The 16,176-nt window shown below is 40.3% G+C and overlaps 2 protein-coding genes across 2 annotated transcripts in view; one reads left to right on the top strand and one right to left on the bottom strand.

Annotated features, from left to right (window-relative positions):
- RASSF8 (Ras association domain family member 8) overlaps positions 1–16,176 on the top strand; it is a 126,210-nt gene that overhangs the window by 23,995 nt on the left and 86,039 nt on the right. The window lies entirely within an intron of this gene.
- On the bottom strand, positions 1,221–15,879 carry LOC133101731 (developmental pluripotency-associated protein 3-like). The gene is made up of 4 exons (XM_061206676.1): positions 15,471–15,879; positions 15,038–15,138; positions 13,660–13,785; positions 1,221–1,433 (listed from the first exon to the last, which is right to left on the bottom strand). The coding sequence occupies exons 1-4, from the start codon at positions 15,877–15,879 to the stop codon at positions 1,221–1,223; spliced, it is 849 nt and encodes a 282-aa protein (XP_061062659.1).

Genomic DNA, 16,176 nt, shown 5'->3' with positions numbered 1-16,176 from the left:
TTTTAAGAAAAAAGCAAACACATATACACAGTAACATGGTCAGTATTTTTGGTTAAAAAATGCAGCAACCGTTATGCTTTCTGTAATGGGTGGGAAAGACTCTTCTTCCATACTCATTTCTATGCTTTTATTAAAAGCACCTTACGAGAAATGAAATTGTTGCCTAAATGAGGAGAATGGGGAAATCAGCAAAAAAATAGTTCTGGAAATCTTGCCAGCCCTTCTGAGTGACTTTCCTTCTGTGCCACAGGTGCCCTCTCTCCATTATGTGGTTATGTGATATAACTGAGTGTATTCTTTCTCATTTATATAGTAGTTTTGTTATCTAGTCTTTAAAAGCAAGCAAATTATAACTTCTTTAAACTCAATAAATTCCATAAAACAAAGTTGTTGTTTTTTTAAAATTTTTTTTTTACTGAAGTATGGTTGATTTACAAAAGTTGTTTTACTACAATGGCTCACTATTGTTTTTACTTTAGGGTTTATTGACCTAAATAATAGTAAGAACCATGAACTAAATGGTTATCATATGTGCAGGGTCCTTTACCCACATTTTCATTAATCTTCACAATCCTGCAAGGTAAATTTACTCATTTAACAAATGAGAAAATAGCTTTAGAGAGATTTCTTAAACTACGGAAAGTTAACTATACGCCCAGTGGAGGAAGCTAGTCTGAGAGAACGAGGCCAACACATGGAGAAGCAGCAGAGGTGAGGGAGAGCCTGCAGTGAGCGAAGGATGAGAGCTCAGATGGACCGGCTGGCAGACTGGCTGGCTGGCGCCGGGGGCTCTGGGTGCCCGGTGCCCCGGTCTTGCGTAAGTTAGCCTTCTCTGTCTGTGTGGGTGCGTGTTTATTTGCAGACGCTTTATGGCAGGGATTTGCACTCATTACAGCAGTCAGGCAGGTGGCATTAAGGGGAAGAGTGGGTTTGGCGTCAAGATGAGTGGTTAGGACCGTGGCAAATTAAAGAGCACGCAACTTACCTGAGGGGGGCGGTTACCACCCCCCCAGCTCCAGCTGGTTACGCCCTTAGGACGTGTGGCGGAACCAGTGTTCGACAGATCTTCAGGTTTTTTTCAGAGAAGCCATATGTCTGGAATTTTGGGGTGATTTCCATCCTTAAAAAAAGAAAACCACTACTTTGCCCCCCCCCCCCAAAAAAACCCCACGAACTAGAAGGTGGCTTTGTGCTTTGCAGGTTTGATCACTGGCCTCCCGTTAGCTGGTGGGAGTGGGGCGGAGGCAGCGCTGAGCTCCTAGGCTTGTGAGAGAGGGCTCCTTGGCTACCTGAGGAGCCTTTGCAGCCACTGCCCGGGCTGAGCCAGGGCAAGGGCGGTACTTATAAATGTCCTCATTTAATTTTTGCACCACAGGGGATGTAAATGTTGGACTGTCAGGATTATCTCGTTGCAAGAATAATTTAAATTCAAGCTAATTTTTAAAAAAGATTCATGGAATGAGATATTTCAATTCAGTGAATTTTTTAGATGACGTAAATTCCTTTAAAACTCATTTTAAGAACGAAGGATATCAAACTGCCTACTTTAACAAACAGTATATTAAACATAATATTTGGGAGGGGGTGTTGAAGGACATTATTAGCATATTATCCTATAAATTTAGATTTTGTCCAGTAGAAGATAAGCAGTGGATGAGCACTTTTTAATGTCTCTACGGGCGGTATAAGGAAATACTGAGGCAGTTGCTTTATTAAAAGACCAAAGATGTATATTGTTAGGGTGAATTCTGTCCTGGATCAGTCCTGCTTCACTCTTGTTTTGGCATAATAATAGGACCTTTTGTCCTGGATGATAAATTATTTGGTCACCCTATATAACATTAATGTGTTTTTTAGTTGCTGGTCCCTTTCTCATAAAGGTGGAATGAGGCAAGTGTGCTGGATGGCTTTGCTGCTTCTTGTAAAATTAGTCACTGAAGCAAAGGTGTCTTCACCTCAGAGTGACTCTGTCAGCCTTCCCTGAAGGATCTTTGCTGTTGCTGTCAGGGTTTTACTTGTCAGCACCGTTTAAAGCATGATTGATTGATTATTTCTACATCATAGCTTTCAAAGGCATCCTCCTTGTTAACTTTAACCTACTCTCACGTCTGTATCACATTTAATTTGTGGTATGTGATGGTGGCATAGTTAAGGATCTATACTAAAAATTCTTCATAATCATCCTTAAAGGGCACTTAGCAAAAGGTAATAAAACACTGATTTTAGAAAAGCACATTTCTGGGCAAACATCTTTTATTGTATAAAATTGGAGATACTGGGTGCTGCTTTCTGGATGTATCACTTTTTTCAGAAATCATTTTTATAGTGAATCACATGCTGAATAATATGATATCCCACATCTCTTTCAACTTGGAATAAATATATAGTAAGTATGTTAATCAAGTTTGTGAATGAAAAAGTTTGAAGATGTAGATAAAATCTGAAAATGACAGATTGAGAATTCAGAAAGATTTTAATGGCTTAAAATAAGGGCTGAAACATTTAAAGACTAAATTTAACGGGTCAGAATATGAATTTCTGCATTTAGATTCAAAATAATAGCAGTTATGCAAGTACAGGAATGAGGAAACTTATCTCAGCACAGCTCATATGCAGAAGACCTAATGGTTTTTTTTTGAACATGGGCTCGGTATAAGCTAATAGGAAGTATTGACTGTTTAAAAGTTAACACACTCAGCCATAAAAAGAAACGAAATTGAGTTATTTGTAGTGAGGTGGATGGAGTTAGAGTCTGTCATACACAGTGAAGTAAGTCAGAAAGAGAAAAACAAATACAGTATGCTAACACATATATATGGAATCTAAGGGAAAAAAAAAAAAAGGTCATGAAGAACCTAGGGGCAAGAAGGGAATAAAGACACAGACCTACTAGAGAATGGACTTGAGGATATGGGGAGGGGGAAGGGTAAGCTGTGACAAAGTGAGAGAGTGGCATGGACATATATACGCTACCAAATGTAAAATAGATAGCTAGTGGGAAGCAACCGCATAGCACAGGGAGATCAGCTCTGTGCTTTATGACCACCTAGAGGGGTGGGATAGGGAGGGTGGGAGGGAGGGAGATGCAAGAGGGAAGAGATATGGGAACATATGTATATGTATAACTGATTCACCTTGTTATAAAGCAGAAACTAACACACCATTGTAAAGCAATTATACTCCAATAAAGATGTTAAATAAAAAATTAAAAAATAAAAAAGTTAGCACAAACTTTCATTTCTGGTGGTTTGTGGGACTAGATACTCTAAACTACTCTTCCACCACAAACTAAAAATAAAAATGCTAGGTAAATTATATAAAATATGGCTTTAAATGGCAAGAAAGAAACATTGGCCTGAAAGTGAAAGTGAGAACTCAGAGAGGTAAGCAAAACATCCAATATGAGAACCCTTGCTGAATTCAGCAAATGTGTGCTTTGATTTCCTTGGTCTCCTATTGCTTTGGAGACAGGAGACAAAGCCCAGAGTCCGTGCTAGGGAAAAAAGTTTAATAGAAGATGTCTCCACATAAATGTGGGACCACCTAAAGGCTACTTCCATAGTGTAGTGTTAAAACTAGAAATACTACTTTTCCCCTGACGTCCTCCCAGCCCCCAGCGACTCTAAGGAAAACTGCCTATCTGATATTTCATAACCAATAACCACCATTCATGCACATTTACAGTCCTAATTCAGACCTACCTGGGTAGGCCAAAAAAGGGGCAAACACATATAGTTGTAAAGTGGTTCCAGCATAGTACCTCAAGGCAGAAGCAGGTGCAGATTCTTTCCGGAGGAATCTTGCTTTAACCCAGGCCTCAAAGAGTTCAAAATATATCACTACAAGAAAATTTAACTCAGAGTCAAAATTATAAAACAGACAAGTAAAGCAAAGTATCATGAATAGAACGAGCCAAAATAGTAGGAACAGAATTAGACACGTAGTGATCTCAGATATAGTTGTCAGACAGAGAATGTAAAATAACTTTGTTTTAAAGAAATGAGAAGGTTAAAAATGTGAGTAAATAGCAAGTGAATATAAAAATGACAAAGGAGGTCTGAAAAAAACTAAATAGAGCTTTGAGAAATTAAATATATAATTGGAATTTAAAAATCAACAAACAAGCTTAATGGTAAATTTGACATAGGCAAAGAGAGAATTAGTCAACTGTAAGACAGTTCTGAGCTTTTCGACTGTGACCTATAGTAAGGAATTCATTTACTGACGTGTATACATGTGACACATGTGTGTAATTTAAGCCAAAGTTTTGAGAAACCGATCATATCCTCCTAAGGGTAGTGTTCTGTGCTATTTTTTCTTTCTAATTTACTCTTTTTCATTAAAAAAAAAAAAAAGTTGGATTTAATCTAGGAAATTTTATGAACCACAATGGTCATGACCAAAGTTTTGAAGGTAACTGCTTTTAATAAAGTTGAAAATATGGATACTCTACAACCTAGCATATGGCCACCACTGTTCATAGCACTTTATGTGGCCCACCACAAAAAAATCTGGAAGAAAACAAAACATCGATTGTATAAAACATAACTATGGTGTGGTGTTTTTTTTTGTTTTTTTGTTTTTTTTTTGACCTCGTTGGGCGGCTTGTGGGGATCTTAGTTTCCCAACCAGGGACTGAACCCAGATCCTTAGCAGTGAAAGTGCAGAGTCCTAACCACTGGACTGCCAGGGAATTCCCTACGGTGTGGTTTATACAGTGGAGTTCTGTAGGACTGGGGTGATACTGAAAAGGATGAACAACCAGTACAGCATGGGCACCACCCCGTCAGAGTGGATGCTGCCCGGAAACAGCCAGCCTCAGCCCACACCTGTGCATGTCGGCCCTTTTCCCAGCTTTGAAAAATGAATGGATCACTGATTCAGACATCAACATAATGTTGAGTGGAAAAAGCAGGTTGCAAAAAAGATCATATATAGTCTGATTCCATTTATATGAGGTTCAGAGATTTGAGCAAACTAAATAGTATATTGTTTAGGGATACAAACGTGATTAGACTTTTTTAAAAGGCAAGTATACACACAGAATTTAGGAGAGTTATTACCTGTTAGTGGAGGATGAGGGAGTGGATAAGGAAGAGTCAAAAGGAGCTTCAGAGGTGTTAGTAATTTAGTTTTTCTTTGTAAAATTGGTTGTGGATACACGAGTGTTCCTTTGTAATTCTTTATATTTTGTACCTGTTTAACATTCAGTGAAAATAATTTAATTTTTAAAAAAGCCAAGGAGGGATCAACACAGGTAATAAATCTTTTGTGCTGATCAGGCCATTTTGGGAAAGGCATCTTTAGTTTTGGGGGCCAAATTTTATGAGCATTAACAAACTGGAATATGTCCAGAGGAGAACATCCAGGGTAGTGGTATAAACCTGGTCTTGAGCCTTTCATTTTTCAGATGCAGATCACGTGGGTTCTGAGTGTGAGGAGTTTTGATTTCCCCCAGTCTGTTGGCTGGTAGAAGAGGGACGTGAACTCTGGTCTGTAAACTCTCAGGGTAATGTGCTTTTGCTGCACTGTGCAGAAAGGCATTCCAAAAAAAGTCCCACAGTTGTTCTGTAGTTTGCTAAAGGTTTTGTGTTTTTCTGTCAAATGCTGTAACTGTAGACCCTGTGGCATGTTGTAATATACCAAATAACAGCTCAGAAACGGGATCTTTCATTGCTGGGTCAGGCAAGCTCTCTGCTGTCCATAGCTCCTGAGGGCAGCTCTAGACTCAGGTTGTGTCCATCGCAGGGACACACATGCGGGTAATTTAGTTTAGTGCCTTTTGGGGCAGAGGCAGGCTCAGTCCAGGGGTTGCTCTTTGGCTGTGCAGGGAATCAGTTTGACCAGGGCCTTAGCTAGATTAAAAACATGGAGGGCTGGGCAGATTGTGGCCTTTGTCTAGGTAATGATTACTTGAAGTAAAGGAGTAAATTAGCAATTACTGAGTGTCTGCAATGTGCCAGCTGTTGTTGGGCATTTAAGACAATTTTTTTTAGAGCAGTTTTAGGTTTGCAGTAAAACTAAGGGGGAGTTAAGATTTCCCATTTACCCGCTGCCCCCGTCACACGCATAGCCTCCCCGTTATCAACATTCCTCACCGGAGTGGTACATTTGTTACAACTGATTAACCTACAATAACACATCTTTATCACCCAAAGCCCATAGTTTACATTACAGTTCACTTTTGGTATTGTACATTCTGTCTGTTTGGACAGATGTATCCAAATGACATACAAATAATGATATGTATCCACCGTTATAGCCTCATACAAAGTATTTTCACTGCCCTAAAAATCCTCTGTGCTCTGCCTGTTCATCCCTCCCTCTCTCCTAACCCCTGGCAACCCCTAATCTTTTTACTGTCTCCATAGTTTGCCTTTTCTTCAATGTCATATACTTGGAATTATACAGTGTATAGCCTTTTCAGATTGGCTCTCTCACTTAGTAATTGGCATTTATGTTTCTGCTGTGTCTTTTCATGGCTCATTAGCTCATTTCTTTTTAGTGCTGAATAATATTCCATTGTCTGGATGTCGTTTATTTATCCATTCATCTATTGGAGGACATCGTGGTTGCTTTCAAGTTTTGGCAGTTATGAATAAAGCTGCTGCAAATATCCATGTGCAGGTTTTGTGTGGACATAAGTTTTTAACTCCTTTGGGTAAATACCAAGGAGAGCAGTTGCTGGATTGTATGGTAAGAGTATGTCTAGTTTTGTAAGAAACCACCAAACTGGCTTCCAAAGTGACTGTGTCATCTTGCATTCCACCAGCAATGAATGAGTTCCTGGTGCTCCACAGTCTTACCAGCATCTGGTGTTCCGGATTTGGGCCATTCTAATAGGTGTGTAGTGGATCCCATTGTATTAATTTGCATTTCCCTGATGACATTTGCTGTCGAGCATCTTTTCATATGTTTGTTAGTCATTTTCACATAAAAATATTCTGTTCCATTGGGAAGAAAGTGGTCTTACCCCATCTTACTGATGTGGAACTTAGGGAAGGATGGCTGAAATCGGTATTTGGGGGAGAGAAGGCCTTCCTGTCAGGAGAGCCAGCTGCCGAGTCCTGGCTAGAGGCAGTGTTTAGGGGAGGTTAGGAGCACAGACTGCAGTAGCAGGGCTGGGCACATGTACAGACACTCTGCTGTTTGCTGGCTGGGGGACCTGGGTCGTAAGTTATCTCACTACCTCAAGTCTCTTGCCTCATCAGAAAACGAGGGATTGTTACGAGAAGTAAATGAATTAATATGCATAAAGTACTTAGAACAGTGGCCTGGCACATAGAAAAGGCTATAAACTGAAGTGTTTAGAGAAATGTTTTCCTAACTCTGGCTTATGGCAAGCAGTTCTCCTGGTCTCTGTGTCCCTGTAGCAGAGCCTGCCCTCAGTCTGAAAGGGGTGAGGTAGCTACATCCAGTCTGGTTTCCCCAGCATCCCAAGTTGGGTTCTCCCCGCACCGAGAAGGTAGGAGTGACCTTGATGATTTACATACGTCAGGTCATCCTCCTCCAGGATCCTGCGTCTTCCAGGGCCATTGAGATGTTGCCAATTAAAAGACACACAGCTGCACTTAGTCCTAAGAGCTTGCTCTGCAGATGAGAAACCGAGGCTCAAGGAGGTTATCACTGCTCCAAAGTCGCTTCAGCAGAGATGGGATTAGGACATGGTCTGTGCTACCTCCAGAACATGAAGAGGACAAGGCCAGTTTTCTCTGTGGAGCCATGATCCACAGTGTGGATGACCTCATGTTTCTTGGGTCAGCTGGACCATTGAGACTCCTGGGTTCCACATGCCCTTTGGGGCCTATGAGGTGCAGACTGTGCCAGCTTCTGAGTCACGCCAGGGCAACTTGCCTCTTCTGTGAGTACCTCTGCTGCCCGCTCCTCTTAACCCAGTTTCTTTCTAAATTGTGTGGAGATTAGACATCCATTGGCTTCGTGCATGAGTTTCCCTCGTGCCTGACCTATCGTATCCTGTGGTCATTGGCTTCTCACAATCCTGATGAAGTTCTTTGTTACTTGCTGCCACTTCTCTTGGCTTTAATAATTTTCCCTTCTTTATTGCCTTTTCCCCCCTTGTGACCCTTGTGTGTTTCTGCCATTTTTCCTGTACCTGGGGGTCCATCACTAGGCAGTGAGCTGGTACGAAGTGGAACATGGTATGAACCGAATCAAAGATATGTCATGTGATCTGTGCAGTCTTGCCTCTCAGCTTTCTTTTGATGAGCCTGGAGCCAAAGAGGACATTATTAACACAGCATTACAGTCAATACCATATGCTTTCAGCAAGGGGAGAGAGTACACCAGAAATGGACCAAAAACTGTGGGAGACTGTAATTCCAGAAATGATCTAAGGGCATCCCTTCCTTAAAACACTAAGGCAGGAAATGATAAGGTTTCAGAAATAGGTAAAGTGTGATCTGCACAAGTGCCTGGCATAAGTAGTATGCTCTTTTCTTCAGCTTAAGGTAGCTTTGTTGCTTATGCTTTTCTTTTCACTGAAATGAAGACATTTATTCAAGATTAACATAATATTGAAATAGTGCAATTTAGGAAATTAGATAGTTGTTTAAAGCATGCTTGAACATGCCAACATACTACAGTAATTTTCAATTTTAATAGTAGAATATTCCTTGCTCTCTATTTTTTGCCTTTTAAACATATGCTAAAAATTTTCTACCAACTCTCGTTTTAAATGGAGAATGAAAATCATTGTCAATTGAAATTAATTGGTGTTATTTAAAAAAGAAATCCCTCATATTTGAACTCACTCTTCTTTATGGCAGGGTCTCTTTAAAATTAGTTCTTTTGAGACCATTAGGAAAAAAAATGGGAGAAAGTTGAAAACGTCCATGCCGAGAACCTTCCAGTCAGAACTGTCGGGTCTTTAAAAACAGTCTTGGGACTTTTCTTGTTGTTTGGTAACAGTATTGAACAGATGGTTAATTGATAGCAATAAAGCTGGATAATCAAATCTGATAAGCTAAGAAGAGGTTAACTAGAGCAATCTGTAGTATTTAGAAAAATTTCCAGGGTGATTGGGGAGTGGTGGCTGAAATCAACATTTGAGATTTCATTTTTGTTAATACAAAAATAAAAAGCCACAAGTTTGTTTGCTAATTAACAATTGTTTTCTTTCATTTAAAAAATAACCCCCCTCCCGCCTACCCCCCACCCTGATCCAGTCCTTCCTTGTAGGGAGAAAAGGAAGAGAAATTTGTCAGCCAGCTGCCTGCATTGCCACCTCAGGAAATAGCATGTCAAATTCCTGCTCTCTCTAGACCCTCCTCCTGGCCTTCCCTTCATCCTCGTTTATTGAGGTGCCAGATTTGGTGCTGGGTGCTGGGACTATAAAGAAGAAATGAGACATAATTCCATGGTGCAGTAGGGGAGTGGGTCTAACAAATAACACAGAACAGCGTGGAAACCTCCGAAGAATCCTTTCAGTATGTTTAGAGAAACTGTATCTGCTGAAGGGCTGTTCACAACCTTATCGGGTTTTTGTTGTTTTTTTTTAACCTTTGTAGTTTACTTCATTTAAATTAAAAGCCAGTTAACTTCTTTGAGTTTTTCCCAATCTCAGAAGGCAGCTCTTTCAGAGGGGTATAGCGATTCCGCCTAAATTCTTCTGCAAACTTACTGTGCCTTTGCAGAGCCTTGTACTTTCTGAGCAGCAGTAAAGACAGCTTTATAATGCCTCCTTTGCAGAAGGAGCCTGCTTCTGCTTCCTTTTCCATTCTTCAGGTCTTTTTCCTTCCTAACATTTCTATCAGTTTGAAGTTTTCTCTTAAAACTTTGGCCCAGCCATGTGTTCTGTCCTAATCACTGGGCCACACCAAGGATCATACTGTTCCTTTCTTTAATATGTCCCAGTATCACATTTGTCTGATAAGTGTTCTATAGGGAAACACAGCTTCTGTTAGTGTGGTTATGTTTGTCATTTAATCTATATGCATTTAACAGTGTTTTTGGGTTTTTGCCAACTCCAATTGGAGTAAAAGATCTTCAGTAAAGACACCTAGATAATTTGGTGAATACTTTATCCAAACTCTGTAGTTCATCTTCTGAAAACAACTCTCTGGTGTGTGGGATATGAACGTGTTATCCAGGGGAAAGTAATCATTGGATAGCTTGTCTGGTAAAGTTTATAAAATGCATTTCTCAAATTGGCCTAAAGAAAAATGATTGCTCGGCTATTTAAAAAATAATTGATCATGTCCTTTGCTTGTCGTATCCTTCTCCTTTGTTATTCTTCTGAGTTCCTGTATGACACTTAATAACAAATCAGAAGACTAAAATAACAAGGATGCATTTGAATTCCTATGGTTTATGGATCAGTTTATTAGGCCAGAAAGGGAAGGGGCAATAGAGTGAGAACACTTATTAGGACCTGCCTGGGTTATGTGAACTAACCTGGGATGGGAGTCTGGTCCCATCAGAAAAAAGCAGGATCTTTGAAATCAAGTGCACGTGAATTCAAATCAAGGCTCCACCATTTACTAGCTGTGTGATCCTGGAAAGGTACCAAATCTTTCTGAAATCTTAGTTTCCTCATCTGCCAAATGGGGACTGTAGGATTTACCCTCACAGGGTTGTGAATAGTGGCTGGATTGTACAGTGTGTGGCCAGGCACTTATTTACTGTGTGCCTACTATTACTTCTTAAAAGGCAGGGACTGTGTTCAAATCAAGTCATCTAATCTTTCTGAATCTCAGCTTTGTCATCTGGGGACTTCTAACATATTAATATGAAAAAGCTCAGAAAATTTACAACATAATACAAGTATAATGACTTATTTCACAAAGGCTCCCTGAATATCCACCAGGATATGAACTCTACTATAGGTTTTCTTTTTCAAGTCTCTTTGGTGCTTCCAAAACATTTATTTGGTATTATTATTACTAGATATTAGTTACATCTCACAAATATTGCACAGTTGATAGAAAGGAATACATATCTTATTTACCTTTATAATTTCTCCTGTATTTTAAATATAGTAAGGGCTTAGTAAATGTTTATTAAAAGTGAATTTTTTTTTTGTTATTACCATTGCCCTCTGCTTTACAAACTAATGTAGCTGATAGCATCATAATGGATTCATTTCCACAGAAAATCTACCTCATTGTCTCTGTAGTCATTTTATGGTTTTAACATTATATATGGAATATGTAAAACCCAAGATACTTTTCTTATTACCATCGGATGTTGCTCTTAGCAGAGCTGAATTATATTCAGAGATGTACGATATCTGTGAGTTTGGTATCGAAGAAGAAAAAAAAAACTTTGAATGTTCCTTCCCTTTTTTCCAATTTTTGTATTTGTGTTTTTAATTTATTTTGTGAATACTTATGAAAATGTGCTATCGCATTTTATTTACAGTTGGATATTTAGAGTTGAATATTTAGATGGTTTTCTCTTTTCAATAAGAAAGAAATGTGCTTTTTGAACTTCTCTGGCATCTTGGAGAGTAGAGAGTAGCTTCCTCCAAACCTTTAGACTTTTTCTTATATCACCTGTGAGACTTGAACAGCCAGAGCAATAAGCTCTTTTCTGGTTTCTACAGTAATAAAAATGACCCTATTGTCCATTGATTATCCATCCTGGTGGGCCTAGTTTGGAGGAAGAGAATATATCCAACAATTAATCAGCAGTCATTAAGAGACATCTACAAGCAAATGAAGGGCCTGCATTCTTTACTGATGAAAAAAAAAAGAAAGAAAAAAAGGCAACACCTCTTGAAACTGGAATTTACTTTGCTCTTGAGTTGTTCTTAATCATTCTGTTTTTCTTGTGCTCAGTGTATAGGAGTTGCAATAACCTGATATTGTGTTCATTTACGTCACCAGCTTCTGTTTGCATTCTTATAAACTAATTTAAATAAAGGCTGTGTGGGTGACAGTAGAAATATTAATTATCTATAGCTGCAAACAAGTTGCCCTGAACTTAGGGACTTAAAACAATAAACATTTTTAATCTCACCTAGGTTCTCTGGATTAGAAATCCAGGAATGTCCTAGGTGGGCAGCTCTGGCTCAGGATCTTTCATAAGGTTGCAGCCCAGATTTCCTCCCGTGTTGTAAGTAGTCCACAGGAAGTCTTGACTGGGGCTAGAAGATCCACTCCCAAGGTGGTTTGCTCACAAGCCTGGCAAATTTGAACTGGTTATTGGCAGGAGGCCTCTCTGTTCCTTACCACGTGGATTTCTCCATAGGGCTGCTTGAATGTCTGTATAACATGAATAAGTGATCAAAGAGAGCAACATGGAAGCTGCATTGTCTTTTATGACCTAGTCTGGAAGTCACACATCATTTCCACAATATCCTACTGGCTCTACAAGTTAACTCCGCTCATGTGGGAGGAGAATACACAAGGATATGAAGACCAGGAGGCAGGGATATTTGGGGGTTATCTTGGAGGCTGGCTACCAAAGTAGGAGAATGTCTGATCCTTACACATATTTAGAGGTGTCCAGTGGATGTTTAAATAACCTTAATTTTAACTTTAACAAAAATAATATAATTATTGGAATGTAGAGGTTTCCAATTTTTATCCCTTTTTTCCCAAATTGCACATGTTGGTATAAGTTGATTATTGGTCCATTTCAATTGCTTATATAATAAATACCTATTTTTCAGAGATGTAGTCATAGAATTATATCTAGGTAAAAGAAATCATTTAGCTAGGCAGGGCTTTCACTGATGATAAGCTCAGCACCTCTCAACAACCCGTTACCATTCTGTAAAACCCTCTGAACTCATCAAGCCCTCAGTTGACATTTACTGAGCACCTCTGATGTGCTAGGCAATATCAGTGCAAAAAGTCTCTGCCCTCAAGCAGAGCCAACAGTTTGTTATAATCTGTGCTAAATATTACAGTAGAGATACATAGTGGAGATGGTGAGGTCAGTTGTTGAAGGTCATGGGCTCTGAAGTCGGTTTGCCTGAGTTCAGCTCCTGGCTCCCCTACTTATTAGCTGTATGACCTTGGACCAGTTATTTAACCTTTCTATTGAGTTTTCTTTCCTGATCTTCCCTTATTACAGCCTGCCTACCTCATCAGGCTGTGAGGATCTAGGAAGCAGTGCCAGTGAGTAGTGTTAGCCAGCCACTTGGGAGTACCTGGAATGATCATTTTGGATGGGGGAAGGTTCCAGGGGCTGGGAGACTTTTGGGTAGTCTCTTGGAGGGTGAGTTGGTGGGGCCTCGGCACGAGACACCAGCATGAAGGAGGGCTAGAGGCCGAGAGGTGGAGCCATGGGTGAGGCTGGGCATGTCATGTGGTGACTTCGGGAGGGTGTCTGGAAATGAGCTAGCGGCATCCTCTGCGAGGACGCAGAGAGGCTCGTGTAGAGCATCGGGACATTGTCCACTCTCTGAGAGCACCCCAGTTTAAGTCTCAGCTTTCTTACCGCCTCTGTGAGTACTCTCACAGTTGCCAGATCTTATGTTTGTATTTGCAGTGAGGAAAATATTGTCACTACAGTTACGGGCCAAACAAAAGAAGTTTGAACTTCTTTGGTGGAGGCTTTTAAAAACAGTAGAATGATAGGATTTGCTCTTTTTTTGTTTGCTTTTTTAAAGTGGTCTGGCTGAAGGGTGGACGATGGGTTGAATAGTTAGGATGGTTGCAGTAATTGGTGGGGAGACGATTGAGACCTCACCGGGGACCAGAGAGGTGAGGAGCGGTCTATCAGAGCTGAGTCCTGAGGACTGAGGCCTTCCTGTCCGGTTTGGCATTTCCCACCTTCCCAGGCCACCGGCAGGACTGGAACACGTGCCATCCTATCCTAAAGAGCCTCGACTCATCCAGAATTTTACAGTTATAAAGATCTGAAAAGGAGAGATTTTAATGTCAGCATATATGTAAGTTAGTGTCATTTTGAACTATATATGAGGGAATAAGCACCATAATCATCTTGGCCTTTAAATGTCTGGCTCTAGTAGTGATAACGTTATTTTATGGACAAAAGAAGATAACGATTATGTCAATTCCAGAAACTACTTTTCAGGTGCCCACTTCCTATTTCCAAAAAACTTTCTTGAAAACAAAATTAAAAAGAGTGGTGAGGCTTTAAAGAAGAAAAGATGGGTAGGAAAAGAAATTTTGAATTCGATAAATCAGAATCCCTTTGCCAACCAAACTGGATTCCAGATAGCTTCTAGGCCCGAGGTGGGAATCAGCGTGGTTGGTCTATTTCGCCTTGTCTCACATGGTTCTGAATTCGCCGCCCAGTCCTCTCTCCCAGCTGAGTTGACCCTTCCTCACGTTTTGGATGATATAATGGTCCGTGGACAGGCTCTTTTACCAAAGGTGCATCAGCTTCAAATGTGTGTCTGTCTTCTAGCTTCTTTAGGAGGTGGGTCTAGTTGAAGCCAGATGGCTCTAACCCATCTGATAGAAGAGGATGAAACAGGAATTCTATGGTATCTAGTTGGCTTAAAGCCTATTCATTTTCATTAGAAAAATATTTTAATGTGACTGCTACTCTCTCTCTTTTAAAACTTGGAAACATGCACTAATGCACTTTTGCACTTGCAGCTATAACACAACTATTAACTTATATGAATTACTTGTCTAGTAGCCAGATTTGGAAACAGTGTCTCCATCCAGGGCTGTAGAAGCTGAGCAGGGAGAACCCGGCTCTGGAAGGGAAAACTTTAGACTAACTTCCCCCTTCCTCAGTTGTGTTTGAAATGTATATATGTATATACTTTCTTTTTTTTTTTCCGAAACAGCACATCAAAAAATTTTGTTACAATTCAACATGCTGTTCTAACAGTGCTGTGGCCAAGTCACCCAATGTTTTCTTCACTTTCCTTCCACACAAGTTAATTTGTTTCACAAAGTGAACTAAAGTATATTCAAGTCATTCAAATGCAAGCTACATAGATTCCTTATAAGTTACTGCATTAAGGTAGAAAAGAGATGCAAGAAAAAAAGACATCACAGGACTTACAGGTTATCAAAATATTGGTACACAGTCTTTCCCAAGCTGCTTCATAATGATCCTAAAATTACCAGCAAGAAAAAAATAGTACAAGAATAAGGTTTATGGCTCCTTCAACTCTGTGTCTGTCATAATAATTACTGTAATACTTATTGTTGTAATAATTCTCATAATTATCCTCAGAGGGCTTCCCTGGTGGCACAGTGGTTAAGAACCCGCCTGCAGGGGACACGGGTTCGAGCCCTGGTCCAGGAAGATCCCACATGCCGCGGAGCAACTAAGCCCGTGCGCCACAACTACTGAGCCCACGTGCCACAACTACTGAAGCCCGCGTGCCTAGAGCCCGTGCTCCGCAACAAGAGAAGCCACTGCAATGAGAAGCCCGCACACCGCAACGAAGAGTAGCCCCCGCTTGCTGCAACTAGAGCAAGCCCGCTCACATCAGCAAAGACCCAATGCAACCAAAAATAATTAATTAATTAATTAATTAATTTAAAAAAAATTATCCTCAGAGGGATCTCTACGAAACCAGCAAAAACGGCAGCTACATCTAAATCTTTGCTCTCTTGATCGAGTCTCAGTGTCATTCTGCTGTGGTTCTCTTTGAGAGTCAGACCAAGGAACTCCTTTGCCGTAGCGTTTTTTAATAGATTGGATCAGCCCCTCCATCTTTTCTCTCCGATCAGTTAACACGGTCCTCACCGCTCTCCTATAGGGTATGTTTTCACCAAGTAACCGCCCAGTTGGTTGAGGTAGACATTCTGGTAGAATGAATGACAATTTGGTACTAGGGTTGAGCGTCAAGTTACAGAGGTTCTTTATGAACACTTCAGACATAGGTTGAGAGGCAACTGGAATTGCCTGGGAATTTTCATCAATGGACATTTGAGGAGACTCCAGGGTCCAGGTTGGGTTAACCTCAGATGAATCCATTGGGAGTCTTGTCACAGCTTGAAGCTCCTCCTAGACCTTTGGGTTCCAGTGGAAGGTGATGCTTTAGACTCAACTTGCTACAAAGTAGCCTGGAAGAACTATAGAGTTAAGAAAGAGGGAGAAAAATCCAAGCTGACACACCATGGTGAGAGAAGAATCCAACCAATGTATATATTTTCTGATAGCTTGCATCAGATTTGGGGTCCACCAGTTCTTTCTCCTTACACTATTTTTTTTTTTTTATATTTATTTATTTGGTTGTGATGGGTCTTAGTTGTGGCTCACAGGCTCCTTAGT

Source organism: Eubalaena glacialis, chromosome 11, assembly GCF_028564815.1.
Source record: "Eubalaena glacialis isolate mEubGla1 chromosome 11, mEubGla1.1.hap2.+ XY, whole genome shotgun sequence".
NCBI lineage: Eukaryota > Metazoa > Chordata > Mammalia > Artiodactyla > Balaenidae > Eubalaena > Eubalaena glacialis.
Note: the sequence above shows the minus strand (reverse complement) of the source record. Positions and strands in the feature narration are given on the sequence as shown.

Excerpts from the sequence above, each read along its gene's own strand:
- LOC133101731 (XM_061206676.1), bottom strand. The coding sequence starts at position 15,879 with ATGGATTCATCTGAGGTTAACCCAACCTGGACCCTGGAGTCTCCTCAA. Across the intron at positions 15,139-15,470 it reads CTGCCGTTTTTGCTGGTTTC|GGAAGCCCTCTGAGGATAAT; the intron begins GTAGAGATCCCT and ends CTGTGCCACCAG. Across the intron at positions 1,434-13,659 it reads CCTCACCTCTCTGGTCCCCG|CTTGAATTTAAATTATTCTT; the intron begins GTGAGGTCTCAA and ends TTTAAAAATTAG.